This window comes from Xenopus tropicalis, chromosome 8 (genome assembly GCF_000004195.4).
Source record: "Xenopus tropicalis strain Nigerian chromosome 8, UCB_Xtro_10.0, whole genome shotgun sequence".
NCBI lineage: Eukaryota > Metazoa > Chordata > Amphibia > Anura > Pipidae > Xenopus > Xenopus tropicalis.
In genome coordinates this window covers 40298384-40320682 of record NC_030684.2, presented here as the reverse complement: position 1 = coordinate 40320682, position 22299 = coordinate 40298384, and the positions used below count along the sequence as shown (strand labels likewise).

The window sequence follows — 22299 nt, the reverse complement described above, 5'->3', positions numbered from 1 at the left end:
TCAAAATGTACACCCCAGATGAATCCTTTGGTCTGCACATAACCTTTTTTTTCCTTCCTCGTTCATTACTTTATCTCACTCCTACATCCAGGACTTCTCAAATGCTGCACCCGTCCTCTTCTGCTCTGTCCCATTTGACATTCTCAGAACCTCCAGGCTTTCAAACTGACACTTAAAACTCACCTTTTCATCTTGACAACCCACTGAACCCCCCTACTATCTGCTCACATACTCAGTGACCACTAGTATTCATCTCTTAATCTGCACTTACCAACATTTTACAAACCAACAAGAACTCTACAGCCACATTGGTTACTCTGACCGTATGTCCTTACCTTCACCATCTCATTTCTTCTCCCTCTTAGAGTGTAAACTTTCTTGAGCAGGGCCCTGCCCCTAACAATATCCGTTTGTAACTGTGAATCATTTTTGGAAAAATGTTTGTCTGTATATGTTTGATATACTGTTTGGTATTGTATTTGTGTCCCTTTACTCTGTAAAGAGCTGTGTGAATTGATGTCACTAATGGTAGAGGAGTCATATTGTAGGTTAAATGTACAAAGGCTAAGATTAAAAGCTTGTAGTAGAAAGTATGCTAAAAGTAATCGTCTGTAGACATTTAATTTCACAGGCCGATACCAGCCTGCAGGGAGGCATCTATTATTTGGATTCATTCGATAATAAGGAACAGTTATGTGCATGGAGCCCAAGTTAAGGGCACCCTACTCCACCTTGATCGCTTGGCCAACTGGAGGCTTGAGTTGGACGTTGCATTATGATACACTGACCTGTTTCAGCCACATGTCCATTCTGTAGCAAGTGTTATTTGTGTTCAATGGCAACTGTATTTTGTGTTTGCAAAACCCTTGTTGTCCTCATCTATGCAAAGCCCTTTGTCTTTATGTCCTACCACCTTCAGTTGTAAGACTTTTCTTAAAACTCTCTAAATAATACCAATAAATATAATACAGGTATGGGGTCCATTACCTGAAAACACATTATCCGGAAAGCCTTAAATTTTGTGAAGGCTCCAATAGAATAATTTTTAACTAAAAATGTAATAATAAAACAGTACCTTGTATTTGATCCCAACTAAGTTATAATTAAAGGGAAACTCCGGCATTTCTGCATCATTTGAAATCCTGGCAGGGGAGGAGGGACTAAAACATTGATGTACAAATTTTAACATTTTCTCCACAGTTTACATGTGGAACTACATAACCCACAATGCATTGCACTGTGATGTTTCTTTCCTTATTGACATCATGTGTGCATGGAATTGTGGAATTGGGAGGATGCAGGCTAAGACTACTGTTTTATTTGAGTCCCAAAGTAGCCAGCTAGATCAGCAGTAGAAGAGGGGGGCCGGGCTTAGGGAACGGTTCCAAACCATATTACTACATTAAAAACCATTGAAAGGCTGCATATTTTTTAACCGTTGTAAATAGCAAAGTTGCTTAGAAATTATGTTTACTTTTCAGAAAGCTTAAGTTCTGTTTGGGTGACATTCCCCTTTAATCTTTACCTATTGGGTTTAATTCATGTTTTAGTGATTGTTTAATAGACTTTAATAGAATGTATGATAATCCAGATTAAGGAAAGACCCCTACTTTGCAAAACCCCAGGTCCTGAGCATTCCATATAACAGGTCCCATACCTGTATATATTTTGTATGCTATAAATGTCTGCTACATAAATTATTGGTAGTTTACTTGCAGCTATGCCACCGCTGACGTTAGTGTTCTGTTTTGATGAGATCTTGCTTCAGCCATTCCTGTTCCTCGCTCAGATAGGAACATCCCATGAGTCATTTGTGCGTAACCGCAACAGAAATACAGCTGGGATTTATCACGTAGTGGTTGTGTAACGTCTTCCATATTACACTGTTCTTCTGGGAGCCTAGCGATCAGATCATTATGAGAATATTAAACTGAAGATTTTTTTTTCCAGTTGGAGAATATTAATAATCAATAATACTGCAGTACAGGGCAAATAGATTTTTGAAAATGTATCTCGTATCAATGGGTAGCATCAGAAAATCTGGGGAAAACTTATTTCATTGGATTCCATTCAACGTGAACACGTTACCTGATCAGTTTTTTGTTCAGCCTTCTTTCAGGTGATAGAAATTTGAAGAACCATTTCATTGTTTTTATGTACTTATGATTTTACTTAGCATATGGTTTATGCCCCGGGATAAGAATCTGCTCTACTCACAGCAGCCAATTCTTTTTGTTTCATAAGAGATTCATCTTATATGTGGCATATGTGTCGGGTGAAGCTGATGACCTGGAACTGTGGAAAATCTGGGAAACGTTTTAGCTAGTTTAGAAGTATATGCGCAAGAAGGATTTAGGGTGAAGACACACAGAGCTACTAGTAGCAGCTACTTGTCACGGCTACTAAACGCCAGAAAATCCCCTGCCATAGACAGTACTGAGAATTGCCTCTGCTAAAACACACAGAGAGACAATTAACAGTAAATGATCAGCATTGTCTATTTTTGTAGTCGTGACAAGTAGCAGCTACTAGTAGCTCCGTGTGTCTTCACCCTTAAAGACATTAATGTTAACATCTTTGAAAGAATGGTTGGAAAGAGTTGGTCAATAATGCCATCAGGGGAGTCCTTTTGGGGTCCTGGGGCTGGACAGAGACATACCTACCAATGGTTTAGATTCATGGAACTTGAATGGAGGGGGGATTGCCATAGAATGGGGAATTTAGGGTGTGTTTGGTTTAACAAGCTGTGGCAGATTGTATTTGGGTGTGACCTACCAAGGCCTCAAGTGGGGTATGGCTAGGCAGTGCGCCAATAACCCGGGGCCATAATGTTAAGTTCTGCTAAAGGGGTACAATCACTTAATATTGCTCATGTAGATCATCTGGAAAATTGCTCATCCAGGTCATAGGGGTATGTGTGCCCATATCCAAAGGCATAGGAAACACTTGTTCTAATTAATAAGCTCACTAATAATGGTACCATTTCTTACTGGTTGCTCCAAATAAACCAGTGTGGAGGCAGTTTCTGCACCAGCATAAAATGCAAGTGACATCCATTTGTATTCGCATGTGATATGTCTGTTACCGGCAGCCACGGTCTCCGGGAATGCGCACTCACAGTTAAGGAAAAATATTGACTTTAGAGAACTGTTTTGGTGAACACAGTCGACCTCTTCTTGTTACACTCATTAGCCGTTTTTGACGAGAGTGACAGAACTGCACAGGGAAGCGACAACTTAACATTTTCTGCTTCAGTAAAATAAAGCTTTTGCTGTTCTGCCCAGGCTGACCAGCGGAGAGGTGCCAAGGTTACGCATTTATGATAGCAGAAGTGTAAAACCTGTTAAAAAATAATGAATGTAAGTTATAAAACTGCTCAGAAGTGCTCTACTACATTGTTATATTGTTAATCTTTGAATTGGTGTGAAATGTGTGCAACCCCAATAGTATGCATTTATTAGTAGTTTCCCTGATTATTTCAAGGTAACTGGTAACCAGCAAGGGTGAGGCTGTGTGTGCCAGGTGCATTAAATAATTCATCTGTATCTGCTCTTGGAGAGTATAAGGAGCATCTCTTGGTAAATATCTGTATTCTAGGTTTCTCTCTAACAATATGCATAGTTTATTTCCCTTTCTTTCTATCAGCCTCTCCCCCCAGTTGTTTACTGACAGATTCAGGTGACTGATCATTATTCAATGAACCTGTAACAAAACCTTTTCCCTGACTGAAAGCTTATTTTCTGGCTTTTCCCCCCGTCACATTCTGTCATTGCAAGGTAAGGTTACCAGATCATGTGAAAAATTGGCAAAAGCATTAAGAAAACTCAACTGGAATGCATTTAGCGCAGCCCAGCAACTTGCATTTAGTAGCTTGGTGGCACGTGGTGCAGAGAAGCACCCGCATCCAGCCGTGCAGCTTGTCACCCTGGTAACAGGTGGTTTCCACTTTAGCCAATGACAGGAGGCACAGACAATGTGGGGGCATCTCCAATGACAGAGAAGATGCCCCTGTGTGTAGATATTTCATATAATCTGGTACGTTTAAGTCAAGTGCCCAAATAACAAAAGCAGCCAAGCTAGAGAAAGTGTAAGCAAATATATTGGTACAGATATACTTACACTATAGGCCCAAGCTGCCATGTTGTTTTTGCACCCTTACCAGTCATGAATGCATGTGAGGATAGGTTTTGAGATCATGGATTTGCACTTTCCAGATAAATAAATTGCCTGTGGATGTATTCCGACCCCTACCCATCCCCAATCTTGCTTGTCATTTAGACATAACTTATGGAGCTCTGAGGATCATGAGATACACTGGAGTCTGCCCTAAACACCTGTTCCAAGTGCAGAGTACAGCTATGCACATACTCAGGGAATGAGCAGTAATGGGGTATGATACTGCAATAACACCATCTAAATTAAACTTGTTGTAGGATATTGATTTAACATCCATAATATCTTACTCTTAACACTAGACTCATAGCATGGCAAAAATAGCAATTTATGTAGAAATGCAGTGCAGAATGCCTCTACTTTAATGGCCAAAATTATGGTTTTAGTTAATGTGCTGCTATGAGTGGCCACCCTGCCTCGGATAAGAAGCCTGCTTGCCTGGGGGGCTTTATATACATTGTACACCAAATGGAAGGCACTAATGCACCAATAAAACATGCTCCATCTACATGTTACTTACTGCGGCAATGTCACTGACATGTGAGAGATAAAATGATATGTATTTCATTTTCCTGCAAAATTCTTTTCATGTTGCGACTTGCACCAATATTGTCATTTTATACTATTAATTCAGGCTATATTGCTTGCGGCTGTTACATGATCCAGCATTGGACTAACCGGATTTGTTTCCAAATCACTGTCGCTGGGTCACTCTGGAGACACCTCTGTGTGGAACATTATATGGAGCAATATTGTTTGTAGCTGCAGGGAAATTCAATTGTATTTGTTCTGACTCTCAGATGGATTTTGTAATGCAGGCAATACCACAACATTTATTTTAATTAGAACTGATTCGGCCTCTCACATAAGCGCTGAGCTACAGAAAATTTCAGATTTGGAGGATAAAAAGTTGAGACTGAATTAAAATATTTCACAAAGGTAAGGTAAAATGAGATTGGAGTAAGGGCTTGTACACACAAGCGTTCCTTTCTGTGTTTCCCTGTGGTGCATTCCTCTATGTTCCACCGTAGGGGAGTGTAGGAAGAAATGCACCCTATTCTTATTAAAGCACCTGTACTCAAACAGGCGCAAGTAAGCACCAAACGCAGGGACACAACACAAAGCAGTAGTTTTTTGGCTGCTGGGGTCAGTAATTCCCAGTTGACAGCTGTAAAGAGACTTAAAAGAAATGCAAATAATTAAAAAAAAATGTGTTGGAAGCCCAGTAGCTAGAGCGGTTTGTCTAAATTCATAAGTAACAGATACTAGGTTTCAAAAAGTCTAAAGATGTCTAAAGATGTGCAGCCATTTTGCAAAATGATGTGATATTTGTATCACTTATTAGAGTTAGTTGCTTAGGACAACAGGGGCTGCACCACCCTTATGCTTCTTATTTTTTGCCCTGCAAAACCAATGATTACATTGGCCCAGTTTGCCCATATACACATATCTTTAAATTACGCATGCCCCCATGGGGCATCTTGGAAGCAAAAGGGAAGACAGGAAATGAATAAAGGTAAATACATTTGTTGGAAAATAGTGCCACTATATGGCAAAAATGATCTGGACGTCAGCCTGTCCAACATCTCAATCATAAAACAAGAGTATTAAATAAAGTTGTTTCTCCCTTTATGGCTACAGTGGGCATTTGATGTTCCAATTTGTTCAGTAGTTGTTAATGTCTGTGCAGTTCAAGTTCCTCTGCCCCATATTATTATATTAATTCTGTACTGATCTCGCTTTATTGTAGGGCTTTCCTACTTAATTTGTAGGAAGCATGTAATTGTGTGCTGTGAACTTTTTGCTTTTAAGGAACCAGGGGCCTTAGCCTTAACTGTGGGAAACAGTCCCAGACTATTATTCCTCCTCCACCAAACTTTACTAACAGCATTCTGCATTCATGCAGGTTGTGTTCTCTTGGCATCATCATTTGGACATAATTTTATATCTGTCTAGATACTTAAAATTTGTTCAAATCCTTTAGCTATTAAGTCTAAATGCATAATCACAAATAATTAAGACATAGCAGTAACATATAAACCACAGGTATTGCAGGACTCACCAAAGCATTTTTGGTAGCAATATGCAGATATGCTGTTTATGTCACAGAGCCTGATAACACTGTGTTTAGCTGTCGTAGTGTTAGCAGTACAGGACTAAAGTCTATTAAGTTTTGTTGGAGCACTCCACTAGCATAAATGGTCAGGCTACTGCACTTGGGAGTGCCATGGAGAGATTTTGGAGAACAAAAAGACCAAAAAAAGAAACAATTCAGTGCAGTTATAAGGCTTTTCAGCTTTGTTACCACGTCCAGTGGCACAAAGCAGACAAGGAACATTTGCATGTCATGTTGCAGGTTCAAATTCATAATAATCTGGGTTTTTATGTCACAGTGCAGATTCTAAATTTGGTATGCAAATACCCCCTGTCTAATTTACAGAGAATTTTCAAGTTCGCTGATGAAGGGGAGAGCATACACTGCTTCTGGAACAAAATTAAACATGAATGCCAGAGTGACAAGAACCATTATCTTGTTTTTTAGAAGAACAATTATTATTCATTGTTTCACCCTCCTGGAATAACTGTAACTAATACATTAGTTTCCTTTCCTTGCGAATTAGTATTAGATAGGATAGTGGAACAGAATACAAGACTCTTGTGTTAGTACAGGTATGGCTTCTATATGACACTTGGAACCGTGAGTTTTCCAGAGAATGGGTATTTTTCTAATGTGCCATAAAGATGAATAAGGCTCAAACCTGTGTTTCTCCCTGGTATCCTTTGGGCTGCCCTGGGTGGGCATTACAGCAGATTTATCAGATCTTACAGTACTGTTCTTGTGCCCACCTTAAATCAGCAGTGGGGGATACAATGACACAAGGGAAGTTCCCTTTGTTAGTGTTTTTATAAAGAAGAGGTGGCACTGGGTAAAAATCTGGAGATTTTAGTCAGAGGGGGTGCCGAGTAAATTGCCCACAACCCCAACTTTTGTTCTATTTTAAAGATGCTAAAACAGTTAAACATAAAAATAAAACAGTGGGATTGTTTTATTTAGCCATAATATCGGTTTATTATAGCTTCATTATTATCATGTACACAGTGTTGTCATCATAAAGGAACAATAGCAAATCAGTCAAAAATGCAGAATTGCTTGTTTAATTAGAACAATGTGGTTCCTTGTGTTGCTGTTTGGATAAAGAGTTTCCAGATAATAGATCCCATGTCTGTAGCATTGTATCTGTGATGCTCGGCCCTGCATTGAATGGGTCACTGCAGCAGCGAGAGAAAGGTTTATGCCATGAAGTTAATGCCAGGAGGCATCCTTGTCTGTAGTAGTTAGATTTATTTTACTTTTATAGATAGATTTATTTTACTTTTATATTTCCCTGTCACTGCTCACAAAAAGACATGCATGATTTAGTAAAAAAGTTGTGCCTCCATTTTCCTTTTGTGCCTATGAAGATAATACACAAAAGCATGAAATGCAGCCCATAAAAGGTTAAAACACAGTTTTCCAGGAGAAAAAAAGTTGTATTGTGTGGTACCATGAAAGCCCAGACGGGTCTCACTTCACTGCCCCTTTCCCCAGAGCAGCCAGCTGAGACTGGATGAGCTTTCAAGCAGCATGTCGGGCTTTGATTTACACCATTCCTCTACCCAGAGAACAGGAGGAGCTGCTCCTATCCAAACTGACAGCAGACCTCTATCTTATTCATATCCATAGAAACCTTACTGTATGTCCTGTCTTTCTTTTTAATTCCATCAGTGTGGTTGCCAATAGCAACCAATCAGCAATTAGTTTGGATCAGTCTACTGCCCCTGAGAGATGTAATTGGCAACCCCCTGGTCCTTTTTTAGAAACCGTGGCACCTTAATAGCACATCTCTTCTTTATAAGAACATTATCATCAGAATAAACATGTCAGAAACCAGGGTGTAATTGCCAGTCAGAATAATGTAGGAAAAAAAGAATATTTTAAAAGTGACTTTTGTACTTGTGTCACGATCTACTATCCTAATTTCCCCCGCAGCATGAAGATGACTTAATCAGATAAAGTAGTGGGGTGGGAAAGATAAGAAAGGTTAAGGGAACTGCAGAAAGAGATGCAGCAAGTAAATTAATCAGTGGGGTACATTATATAATTAGATCAGTGATCCCCAACCAGTGGCTCTGGGGCAACATGTTACTCACCAACCCCATTTGATGTCGCTCCCAGTGGCCTTAAAGTAGGTGCCCATTTTTACATTTCTGGCTTGGAGGCAAGTTTTGGAATCACACAGACACACCAAATAGCCAATCACAGTCCTTATTTGACATCCCCAAATAACATTTTCATGCTTGTGTGGCTCACCAACACATCTTACATCTGAATGTGGCTCACAAGTAAAACAGGTTGGGAATCCCTGCATTAGAACACTGGAACTCATAAGCCAGTGCCTAGGGCAGCAGGTTTGGGGGGATATCAGACAAAAACATATTGGGGATTCCTTGTGGAGCATTTCTGCTGCCATCTTGGTGCATATATTGTACGATCTCAGGATGATGTTGGCACAGGGCAGCAGTACTCTTTAAATTCCCCCTGACTCTAGTAAGAAAATTGCTCAAGCTTATAAATCAGATTAAATGGAGTGATATATGATAATCATAACTCCCTGTGATGTCAGACTCCAGTTTGTTGACAGACACGTTTTAAATCACTGACCTTAACAACAATCACCCCTCAGTCTCCATAACAGAGGTAGAGTGCTTGATGGAGACACTGCTAGTCAAAACAATGCGTGCTGCATCTTGCCCTTAATAAAAATTGGCATTTCCCAATTTTCATACACACACCAGTCACCAGTTTGCTGCCTCTCCATAAGCACAGGTTGCCCATTGTGTATTAATAGCATTCTAACACCTAATGGAATGACTGATTATTCAGTAAATATGGCACTTGTGTCTCACATTGTCTGACCTTTTCATTGATCAAAACCTCATGCACTTCAGAGACATCCATCAAGTCGCATTACTTACCAGCTCCCAGAGGCCTTTCTACAATCCTTTTAATAACTTGATCTGAGCTGGCAATAAACAGCTGCACGTACAGTAACATTCTCATCTGTGCTGATCACAGCAAGGGGCCTTTTATCCTGACTTGTCCGGCGTTTAACCCTGGAGACAAGTCTTGAACTGGAGCTGTCTCAATTAGAGGAAAGGTATCTTCCTTTCAGTTGCTAAGACCCTTGCTGGAGTGGAATAAAGAGATATAATCTACTCTAGTAGGAAGCCAGCAGTCTTCTAATTAAAACCTGAGGCATAGCACTATAATAGACTTCAGTGTGTTTTATATAGAACTGTTACTATATTGCACCAATGATACGTTACATGTCAAAATAACATTATAAAAGAGAAAAAAAGTAGAGGGATTTCATACAACTACAAAGAAGTATTCTGTGCAGTGCTGTAATATAAATGCCCCCCTCATGTCTAGAGCAGGGATCCCCAACCTTTTTTACTTGTGAGCCACACTCAGATGTAAAAAGTGTTGGTGAGCTACACAAGCATGAAAAAAGTTATTTGGGGATTAAATAAGGGCTGTGATTGGCTATTTGGTAGCCACATGTGGACTGCTGGCCTGCAGGAGGCTCTGCTTGGATCTAGAGTCTAGATACTGTCCTCAAAGTTAACTACAGTAACTCACATCAACCACTTAAAAAGTGGCTTTCATCATTCTAACAGCTCTAAACCAGTTAAAGTTTCTGTCTAATGGTCCAGCTAGAATTTTGTCCATATTATATATACACAGATATGGGATCCAAACTCCAAATCATGGGAAGGCTATCTACCTTAGATTCCATTTAGAAAAATTATTTTCTTTTTCTCTTACCTTCTACTTGATCCTGAATAAGATATAATTAATCCTTATTGAATGCAAAACAACCCTATTTTTAGTAAACTTTTAGGTATAGAGATCCAAATAACAGAGAGGCAAATTAAAGAAAGATTGCAATCTGCTGTGTATTATTACAAAGATCAAGGAAATAATGTAACAAATTAGAACTCTGTGGAAGATTGCCTTCCAATAGTTCAGCGCTTTCTGGTTAAGAGATCAAATACTTTTGCCACAGTCAACTAATGTTCAAGTTCAACTTTACATTCATTTTTAGTATGTTTTAGATGACTTGTCCATTGTTTAACCCTGTAGATAAGTCTTAAACTTTAGCTCCCCATGCCAGTTGCCTTTAGTGTTCTGTTCTTCAGTGCCTATGTTTATGTACTAATCCACCCATTTACAACTGAGGGGGGCTGGAATCCAGTGTCCAGTAAAGGAAGATGTTTACAGGGGTCATATAGATGCATCTCTTTGAACACGCAGACCATATATAGAACTGGATTATGAGTGCATAGATCTGCTGAGCAACAAAGAGCACTTACACCTCCATTTAGTTGTTTTTTCTATAGAAATCCATGGAACATTGCAATACAGACTAAAGTACCACAGTGATCTTGGAAGCTTTGTCAGAAGTTGAAGAAATGAATTTTGGTTTACATTAAAATAAATATCTGTTTATATTTTATTAACATACTTAAGATTTATTATATACTAAAGACACTGATTCACTATCTGTCTATTACAACCTTGGGTGTAACAACCAATTTCACTCAGATGTTCTCAAATGGTATATGATACCAGAACCCAGGTTTTTCTTACATTTATTTCAGAGTTAAGGGAAAATCTGAGATTTAGAACCAATCTTTGAATTTGAAATACAATTTCCTGAGATGTTTGAAGCTAGAAATGGTTTACATTGTGCTGAACTTTTGTCTGTAATAATAATATATGGTGTAATTTAGATTTTTTTACTATGAAATCAGTGTTTGATGTTGCTAGTTCCCTGTCACTGCATATTTTCTGTTCAGCACATTCTTTACTGCTGATCTATTATACATTGTTGTATGGAAGCATAAAACCTGATGTGTCTGACTAATTAGAGCTGCTATGGCTGTGGAAGTAGAAGGATACCATATATTATAGGTTTGCTCTTTGTATTTGGAAAACTGTGAAACTTTAATGATCATTTTGTAAAAGTTTGTTTTACTAATCTTATATATTTTAGATGGGTTCAAGTACAATGTTCTGTTTTATTATAGAGAAAAAGAAAATAAATCCTTTTTAAAAACGTGAATTATTTGACTAAAATCAAGTCTATGGGAGATGGCCTTCATGTAATTCAGAGCTGGATAATGGATCCCATACCTGTATATGCACAAAGTTATAAATATATTATTATCCAGACAGCTTAGGACCTGGGGTTTTCAGAATAAGGGTTATTTGGATTAAGTCTGATAAAAGTCATGTTAACATTAAGGGTGAAGTCACACGGGGCTACTAGTAGCAGCTACTTGTTGTGGCTTCTAAAATGGACAATGTTGATTGTTTACTGATAATTGTCCCTATGTGTATTTTAGCAGAGGCAATTCTCAGTATTGTCTATGGCAGGGTATTTTATGGAGTTTAGTAGCCATGAGAAAGTAGCTGCTACTAGTAGCTCAGTGTGTCCCTAAATAAACCCAGTAGAAAACGACGAAAAACAATTGCCATTTTTTTGACCCGCAGCAAATTTTTTCCACAGAAAATTTTTGTGGCCGTTTCGTGAAAGAATCTACCAGTGGCGAAACGTGAAAATTTGCCACAAAACCATGCCTGGTGAAAAATTTCGCTCATCACTAAACATGAATACTGTACTTATCAAAACATTATGGAGTGAAAAATGTGGACTGGTAAAGTAGTAATGTAAGGGACTATTTCCAGTTTATTAAGCCAGAGGTTCTAACATGAACATTTTCATTTTCATGGGTTGACAACATTAGAACACTGGCAGAGCTTGCAGCAACTTGGGGAGATGAATGAACTGGTAGGCTGAAGATGGCGAGAAGAAAAGCAGAACTACAATACAGAACTACCGATGCAATTCATTAAAAACAAATGTAAAATTATAAAAACTTATATATTTTGCTTTGAGCAACAGTATGGTGTGCTCTTCCCATATAACGTTGTTTATAAGCAAATTATTATACAACCTAGAAAAATAACATCTTTCTACTGTAGTGATTGAAATAAATCAGATCTGTAATATGTTACCTTTAATTAACAGTAGTTGATTAATAAAACTAAAATCTACTTAACTGAACTTTAGGATTCTACAGCCCCAATTAACCTCTGCAGTCCACCTTTGCTTGGTACTGTATATGGAGGGCTCAGGTTCAGAATGTTACAGCTTGTGTATTTATAGTATGTTGCATATATAAAGTCAGTTGATGTGTTCTCAGTATGAATATAAATGTTTCAGCGATGCTATTGCCATATATACTTGAGGAATCAATGTGAATGAGGAACAGTCTCTGTAAGTGTAATTTATTGGGACGGTATTAATAAAGTGTTATAATAATAATGAAGACAATTCAGATATTCTGTCTCTGTGAAGGCTTTATTACATGAAACACTGTCATATGATGGCAGGAACAGATCAGGTGGTACTGTAAATGGATTTGCTTTCCAAGCAAGTTGCAAGTTCTGTGCCACCTATGTATGGCTACTTTAATATTCTTGGCCCGAAGTGGTAGATTTACTAATTCTGCAGCTGGAAAACAAAGGTAATTTTTTCACAAATCCCATCTTTCTTTTCTCACAATTCTCAGGTCTGTACAGTTCCATGGACAGCTGGATGATTGTACCTAACATCAAGCAGAACCATTACACTGTGCATGGGCTCCAGAGTGGCACACGATACATCTTCCTGGTCAAAGCAATTAACCAGGCTGGAAGCAGGCACAGTGATCCTGCAAGGCTGAAGACTAACAGTAAGTATCTTGTGAGTTATCAGAAACTGGCATTAGTATATTAAAATGTGGAATTCTAGAATAATTATGAAACATCTGTAGAAACATTTTTGTATAATGCTAATGTCTTACTGGGAAAAAGTGATTGTGGCTGCCATGGAATTAAATGTAGGCTTTTGGCATTTTGGCTGATAAGCCACCTAAGTATCAATTTTGATTTGCCCATGTGTAAAGGTGAAAGTATGCTACTGTTCTAGTGACCTATTAGTGTAAGCAATTACTGGTCAGCTGTTTGAAAACAAATATCTGATTGGTCATAATGATTGGTCTAAAGCTGGGATAATGTTGCACCTTTTATTACATAACCCTGTAATTGTCTTTTATCAGGGCCATGATACTTCTTATGGCCCTGTTTATGTCTTGTCTCTGTGGGCGTGTAAGTAATGCTATTATGTGCTAAGGATAACCTAAAATGATGATAATGATGATAAATATATTGCAAACTTTGCAGTCCTTTACTGGTAAAGTAGTCAAAATATGCACCACAGTTTAGTACTTTATTGTCACAAATGAACACATTTTGGTTCATATTTTTTATAATCTGTTAAATACTATTAAACTATCAGAATAATTCAGCCTCACCAAACAGGCTCAGAGAAGATGTGAATTTTCTATCAAAAAATACAAATTTCCTGGCACTAGTAAAGAGAGAGAAATAGAATAGCTGTTCTCAAGAACTTTTTAATATAATTCTATCCCTCACGGTGCTGAAATGATTTGCCCTTGTATCTACTGAATGGTTGCATGCATGCATTTTCCTTCCGTTCCTGCTGGAACTACTATAATAACTGTCTGTAAAAGCCTCAACACTCAATAAGGATTTCAAATCAGAGGCCTGACAAGGCAAATGTAAAGCGTGTAGGTCCATTTAGCAATGAGGTTGTATCTTTAGATTGCAATAGATTTATCTGTCTGCAGCGTATGGTGATTTTTTTTTGCTTTTTAGAGGTGGCATGTATTGTATACACTAACTACCTAATAGGATTTAGCAATTTACTTTACAATAAGGCAGCATTATTTATTGCAGATAATCAAGATAATCTCTCTTATCATACACTAGTTATTTGAGTTTCTTTTGTCTGTTATCTCTTCCACCAACATGTGCATTACCGTTTCTTATTATTTCTTCCATAGTTATTCCTATCCATTGTAACTCTCCCTAAACATATATAATGGCTTTAGATTTTGCCTTCTCTTTCATGTTTGCAATGGGCTGAATTCTCTGCATCTGTATTCCTTTAATATAGCCAACCATTTACCCTCAATGTATATATCACCATCAAGCTTTAAAAAAGAAAAAATGGTGCATACATATCTAAGTACAACAAATCTAAGTAATAGATTGAAACGTGTACACTGCCGAGTACTGTTAAGTAAGGTTTCCCATTGTAGGTAAAGGTGAGAGAAGGCTGAAAGGGTATATAGGGGACAGATATTGATTGCTGAAGGCCATAATGCATTAGAATCTGTTAGAAAAGCTTATTTGGAGAGGTGCTTCTACAGGGGGCATCTGAAGGGTTGTAGGCAGTTGAGAGACTGAGAGGATGGATCAGGGATTTGAGATAGAGAGATGTATTTTGAGATAGAGAGATGTATGAGATAAGTCTTGCAGCCAAAAGAGTAAACATGTTAAAAAAGAGGAAGAGAACTGAAGGTCACAAACACAGAGCAGCACCTTGACAGGGTGTATATCAAGATCAGGGCAGAGATATTGAGGGTTTAGATTGCAAATGCCATTGAAAGTTAGTGTTATACTTTACTACTACTATAAAATTCCACAGGAAATAATGAGAAAATAAATAGACATGAATTAGATAAAGGAATGTTTGGATAGATTGGTCTTATAGCAGCTTTTTTAGACTTAAATTAATAAAGGAGGTTGAGTGAAATTCTAAGACGTGAGCAGGAATCTCAATGCTGGAATGGCAGTAGATTTTATCTACTTGGACTTTGCTTAAGCATTTGATACAGTACCGCAAAGAAAATTAATGATAAAACTGAGGAATATTGGCCTAGAACATAATATTTGTACTTGGATAGAGAACTGGCTGAAGGATAGATTACAAAGAGTGCTGGTAAATGGAACATTTTCTAATTGGGCCAGTGTTCTTAGTGGAGTACCGTAGGGGTCAGTCTTTTGTCCTTTGCTTTTTAACTTGTTTATTTATTACCTGGAGGTGGGCATAGAGAGTACTGTTTCTATTTTGCTGATGATACTAAATTGTGCAAAACTATAAGTTCCATGCAGGATGCTGCCACTTTACAGGGCAATTTGACAACATTGGAAAACTGGGCAGCAAACTGGAAAATGAGGTTCAGTGTTGAAAAGTGCATGTTATGCACTTTGGTAGGATAATATAAATCTGAGTTATACACTAAATGGTAGTGTGTTGGGGGATCCTTAATGGAGAAGGATCTGGGGATTTTTGTAGATAACAAGTTGTCTAATTCCAGGCAGTGCCATTCAGTGGCTACTAAAGCAAATAAAGTGCTGTCTTGTATAAAAAAGGGCATTGACTCAAGGGATGAAAACAAGGTAATACTGGGGTAGATCTAGGTACTGTCAGCAAAGAGAATACAGGAACCAACAGACTCAGGCATTTTGGCTACAGATATAAAGTGTAACGTTGGAAGGTTCAGTTGGAGAAAGTAAGGAAAGAGGAGAGTAGAACTCATAGTGATTATAGCTGTGATTCCTTTTATTGGGTAGTTGGACACATAGAATATATCAGTGGCTTTATCTTTAAAGTACAGTGTACTGGTTATGCTAGGTTTGGCACAGAACAGCTATAAAAGAGTTGAATTAGATACCCAGGATTGAAGTTGTTTTATCGTCTTGACTACTCATTTACTTTTTTGTTGACAGATGGAACAAACTTCTTGGCCCAAAAAGTTTGCCATGTCCCATCATGTCACTTTTAAAAGACAATATTAAAATATTGTTTCCGTTAAAATGTTTTCTGTGACACGGTGCACAGTTTGAACAGTGAAACTCAAAAGCCAAGTGGGCTCCATCTGCCCAAGCAATGCCCTGTCAAATTTCCTTGTAACAGAGTTTTTAAGTTAACAGTGTGCGGCTCATTATTTTGCCTTTCAATTGTTACATTCAGTGGTTATTATTTCAGAGCTATCCATTTATACCTGACAGCTCAGTCTATTGGACAGTTTTCTGGGGTCACTCCACTGCTTACTATAATAACTTCTTATCTTATGTCCCACCTACAACTTTCTTCGGTGGCAATATGCTATATTAGACTGGTAAAAATTGTATTTTGGTGGAAAGTTGTTTGATGTTAGTATACCTTTAAACTTACCTGGGATGTATTCAATGAAGACCACACAGTGAAGGCTTCCTTACTGAAACTTCACAATCAGTTAATGTAATTAGCAGCAGAGATAAGGATCAATCACTTCCAAAGTTTCCAAGACATACTAAGGAGAGATTGTTGTTCTAATCAATTATCTGCGTTTGATGTTGTCAGCCATTAAAATGAGTAAACATTTGATTTTGTTACACATAACAAAGTGTAAACAAAGAAACTGGACATGGTCCTCTTCAGAATCAATAGAAAAGCAATTTGGTTGTGCTTGTAAGGGCTTTCTCAGAGTGATAATTACATTGCTGGCAAGAGGGTCTCAGCAATAGATACAGCATGACAATACCATTTGTGGGAATTCAGCATGTACGCTTTATATATATAGCTTTATATATGCTTTATAAACGTATTGTAACATTTTAAGAATATTAGAAGAGATTTTGGAATCCTTTGTAGCTGACCATCTTTATACAGATCAAAAGGTGCCCAGGAATAGCCTCTATTACTCTTATTAGGATGTACATAATCTTTTATAATATATGGGTGTCAGTTGTGAACAAAGTAACCATAATTCAGTTACATTTTGGGTGAAAGGAATACTGCACGCTGTCCAGCCAGTCAGGGGAAGAGGGGGTTCTGTAGTTTGAGCCTAAGGAATACAAGACATACTGCTCTGATAAAGTGCCAGCTTACTTGGCACAGAAGATTGTAGCCATGCCTGTCCGATTTTTCAGCTTAATTTTTCATCACTTCCACAGCTGAAAGTCTGCAGAAACAATACTGCATCCCTCTTGTATTTAAAAATTAAAATACTTCAACAAACAGAGTCAATAAAACTATTTCAATTGGTTAAATTAGATTTAGGATTAATCTAATTCTCTTTGCAGGCCAGCCATTTAAGCTGGATCCTAAATATGCTCACAAGAAGCTGAAAATATCCAATGATGGAATGCAGATGGAGAAGGAGGAGAGCTCCCTAAAGAAGAGCCACACACCTGAGAGGTTCAGCGGAACTGGATGTTATGGCGCAACAGGGAATGTCTTTATTGACAGTGGATGCCACTACTGGGAGGTGGCTGTAGGAAATTCCACTTGGTAAGTTCATTATTTAGTAAAGCTCTGTTTATAGATAACACATTAAGGCAACACATGTTCATATACTAAATACATTTCTGGCATACATACTGTACATGCTACATTCAGAATCAAACAAAAAAAATGTACATGTACGTAAAATGTATATGGAGCTTTGCCCACATCAATATGGTCCTAACCAGGCCTGGACTGGTAATCTGTAGAGTCTAGCAAATGCCCCCCAGAGGGGCTACTGTAAGGTGCCAAAGGATGGTGCGAGCTGTTCAAGCTTCTCTGTACTTGGAATGCCAGGGCTTATTTTTAAGCCCAGCCTGGATCTGGTCCTAACTACCTCATTAACTAAAAGTTTACATCACCCTGTCTGCCTTGCTACAGAAAAAATGTACATAGAGGTTGAGAGAACTCATCTTATTCAGAATACACTCAATCACGTATTAAATATAGACCTCTCCCATATACTAGAAATATTCACGTAGCTACAAAAAGTAGTAGTAGTTACTATACTACTATACTACTATAGCAAGAACCCCGTACAATCTTTACCCCATCTATGTAAAACAGTGACACCTAACCGGTTCTGTTACCCACCCCTGCCCAACTTAGATTCCAATGGATAGAGATAATTGAGGAGCTTGAGTGTAAAATAACCCTTGCACTTAAGTGGCCTTGAGGATTGAGTCTGTGACTTGAGAACTGAGGTTTTACATGCCCAATATAATCAATGCTAAATGAGAATTGGTAAAGTATGGAACAACGCCACTTACCTTGAAGTTCCCACCTTAGTGTAAGTGGCATATTTGCATCACTTAATGGGAAATTACTGGAATTAGAAGCTACATGGTGGTTCGTGGGCATGAGTAATTTGGCCAATGTCGTTCTGTGGTCAAAGGACCCCACTATGGAAAATGACTGTATGCAGCGAATATTATACAGTTACTAGTCTTTTTCGATTTCTGGCATATGTTAGAGATAGAGCATGAATGATAGAACTGTCCCGCTCATGGGTATTGTAACCTTTACTAGAGAGGTCCCGTGTTCCATCTTTATTTCCAGTTTTATCACATAAACGATAGCATATCAGCATCTGTCATCTTTATGATGATTGCACAGTGAAAAAGGTTTGAGCTGGTACACAAAGAACTTGTCTTTTTCACCTTTATCTGCCCATTGGATACAAATTACTCCTAAAAAAACTGCTGTGTTGCTTACAGATATTATTTGCTACCTAAGCAACTGTATTGGAATTAGGCTGTATGTTATTCTGCTAAGGATTCTCCTCACGTTAGAGCCTTCTGCGTTAAAATGCATTTCTTTATATGTATGGGAACCTTTATGTATAAATAGTATGGTAATAATTACATTGTTGGCAGGTCTGTCGGTGTCTCCTAGACTGGCTTTGTTATCCTTGCTCTGTCTCCAGGCTGACAGAAGGTCCATGATAAACTATCGCCTCCAGGTTGATCAAGCATCCCCTGTTGCAGAGTGGCTCCAGTTTGATTCTCTATCTACGTTTCCCCAGCTCTAAATCTGTAGACCTTTCTATTTTTGCCCACATCAAATTAATGTCATATATCTATCTGCATATTAAATGGGCAAGCTGCAGAACACATTAAGCTCTTTTAGCTTAGAGTTTATGTAGAAAATGTATCGATATGTGAGCTCTCAGAAATAGATATAAATGGATCTTTTTTCATCACAAACATACCTGATTCCACAGTTTGAAGGAAAAAAAGCATCCCTTAAACCAGGGATCCCCAACCTTTTTTACTTGTGAGCCACATCCAGATGGAAAAAGTGTTGGTGAGCCACACAAGCATGAAAAAAGTTCTTTGGGGCTGTGATTGGCTATTTGGTAGCCCCATGGGGACTGCTGGCCTGCAGGAGACTCTGCTTGGAGTAAAACTGTGTCTCTGTGCTTTCAAAACTTGTCTCCAAGCCAGAAATTTAAAAATGGAAAACTATGGGAGCAACATAATAGTGCATAGTGAGCAGCCATTGGTTGGGGATCACTGCCTAAATTTGGCACCCCCAACAGGCCTACCCGACCAAAATCTGGCTTGAAATTGGCCATATCTCAATCGGTCAAGTTTAATTTTCCTATCTGATTGAGGACCGCATTGGCACATTGATGCGGTCCTCAGTCTGACGGCCCAAATGACCATTGTTTTAATATGATCATTTGCCCTTAGGGCTAAATTAGCCCGATACCGCCTACCTTAGGTTAGCTTATCCGGAGAAGATCCCTTTGTTTGGTGTATATGACCACCTTTAGACACACAAATGTAATGCAACCCCCCTTATCTTATTCCATTGTAAAGTGATGGATCCTGGGAAGTCATTCTGCTTTGCAGAGAATCAGTGCACCACCTACTATGGAAAGCAGAACTCCCAGAAAACATCACTTTACAATGGAAGAAAGTAAAGGTAGGGTTGTATTATGTAAGGCTTAACGGATATGGGGAACTGTTGCCTGTGAACAGAGATAGATATAATGAGCTGTAGAATTAGGTATGCTTGTGTACACACATTTTTGTACAGAAAAAATATTGTAGCCAATAATATCAGGTGCATGTCGAAAGGGTCAAGAAATGTTTTAGAATTATAGTAAATCTGCCTCATATATTCTTTCAACTTTATTATAGTCATCACTGAACTTTCCATTGTATCAAGCATTGTTCACATTATATGTTCCTAATATAAACCAAGCATATTTATAATGGTAACCAAGCATGGAACCAATGAATACCAGTCACAACAATGGAAACGTGCCATGTTGCACTGCATTGAGCCAAATACACCGTTAAATAATGCTCCATCTGTAGCTATAGAAACTGAAGAAAGTGTTAATTGTTTTGGGAACAATAAAACTAGAGGAATACTTGTCAGGGGTGGCGGTCCTGGGAAATGTACATCACCCATCTCAAATAATGCTTCTGGATGTCTTTCATAAGCAAAGTATAAAAGTAATTTAGAAATCTCAAATCCAGGTATTGTTCGTAGTTTAGATGGCAGGAAGTTATTTCTGTAAGGCTCAGATATAACAGTCGCATTGAATACTTATTCATTTTCTTTCTATGGAAGAGCAAAGTCTCCAGTTTCTTATAAAGGAATATTTCTCTGGGCAATTTAGCCCTGTGTATTATATATGTGTATGTGTTGGATTATGCAGACAAGGAATGGATTTACTATTGCACATGAAGAAAGCAATAAATTCTTGTTCTGGATGATTTGGAGTCAATAGTAATTGTGTTGCGTTACTTTGCAATTCCTTCCATGTTTCTATTAATTTTAGTCTTATATGTAAAAAGAATTCTGTTCACAGAATCTATATGACATAAGATCAATGGCAATTTATTGGTTAAAGGGGATCCAGTTCATTTTTCTTGAAGCTGAATAACCAAACTAAGATTTCCAGTCTATTCCAGTAATTCTTCATTGAGCAAAAAAAAAATGATTGCCTTTAGGCTGTAGGTGACCTGTATTTCATATTTAGTAGAAACCTGATTAATTAGAAATCATCTGCGTATTTATCATTTGCATGCACAGGAGAGAGTAGGGATTGGATTAAAGAGCCGGTAGCAGTAAGAAGTAAATGTTAAATATAATGTACTGTTGCTCTGTACTTGTAAATATTGGGTGTTTGCTTCAGGAAAGACTACAGTTTAGATAAATAAGCTGCTGTGTAGCCACAGGGACAACCGCCTAAGCTGACATTGGGCTTTAGGGCACACTACTATATGGAAGATAACAGAGAATTATGCTATAATTCAGTGGTTTTTGTACTTAGACAGGAAGATGAACAGTGAAAACAGCATGAAAATAAAGAACATAAGGCATGTGTGGCTGCAAATGCAGGAGCAAAGCACAATCTCTGCATTGGTTTACCACAGCCACGTGTTTTTTCTAGAATTTTGGAATCATTGCAGTTGTAAAGGGGCAATGCTCTTAACGCAATTGTGCTGTGCCCATCACAGTTGCATCTGATTTGCCAGCATTGACGCAACTTTAGATTCACCTCATCGCAGCTGCACCTCATTTGGAAAGTCTGACTGGCATCATTTCTACCATTCAGCCTGCAAGTGCCTTATTCTTTTGGTGCAACTGAACTGTTCCAATTGATGCAGGGCACTGAAAAACTGCTACCATCTGGTCCGGAAGCGACAGTAGCTCTAGGGGTCCCCTGAGTTAATAGGCATAGCAGTGCCCAATATGGAATAGAAGGCAGAAAGGACTGGGGGGCACCGAGGCAACTATACAGCAGTGCAACGAGCACAATTTGAAGCAAGTACCATTTAATGAAAGTGGATTAAAGCACAACTGAGAAAAGCCAATGAGCTCACATGCACTTCTACTTACAAGTGCACTAATAGGCATTGAGTCAACCTGTGAGTGCAATGGGGAGAATTTTTGCCCCAAAATCCAATTTATGTGTATCTCAGGCTGATGTTGTAGAAGGAGTGAATGGGATTGCATTGGCTTTTCTCCTGGATGATCATATACAAACATGTAGAAAAAAAGTTCACATTATAGAGATTAGTTAATGCAATACAGTGCTGGCTTTTGTTATTCATCTAGTAGTTTATGGCCCAGTCTGCAGCCATGTAAAGCACCAGTAAGCCATAAGGGGTCATTTAATCAACCCCGAGATGCAAGTGCTAAAGTTTTAGCGCTGGCATCCCAGGGTTACATAAATTACTCCTTATGGCTTTACTGATGCTTTAAATGGCTGCTGACTGGGCCATTAACTATTGCAGATAAAGCTCTCTCCTCTCTCTCTTTCTCTGTCAGACCTGGACTGGCAATTTGTGGATTCTGGCAAATGCCAGAGGGG

General features: G+C 38.4%; 1 protein-coding gene across 2 annotated transcripts in view; it reads left to right on the top strand.

Annotated features, from left to right (window-relative positions):
- Window positions 1–22299, top strand: part of mid2 (midline 2) — a 146606-nt gene that overhangs the window by 85924 nt on the left and 38383 nt on the right. For both annotated transcript variants that reach the window (XM_018096932.2, XM_018096931.2), the window contains exons 8-9: window positions 12856–13017; window positions 17261–17468. In XM_018096932.2, the coding sequence (XP_017952421.1) occupies window positions 12856–13017; window positions 17261–17468 (370 nt within the window). The remainder of the gene's footprint in view (window positions 1–12855; window positions 13018–17260; window positions 17469–22299) is intronic.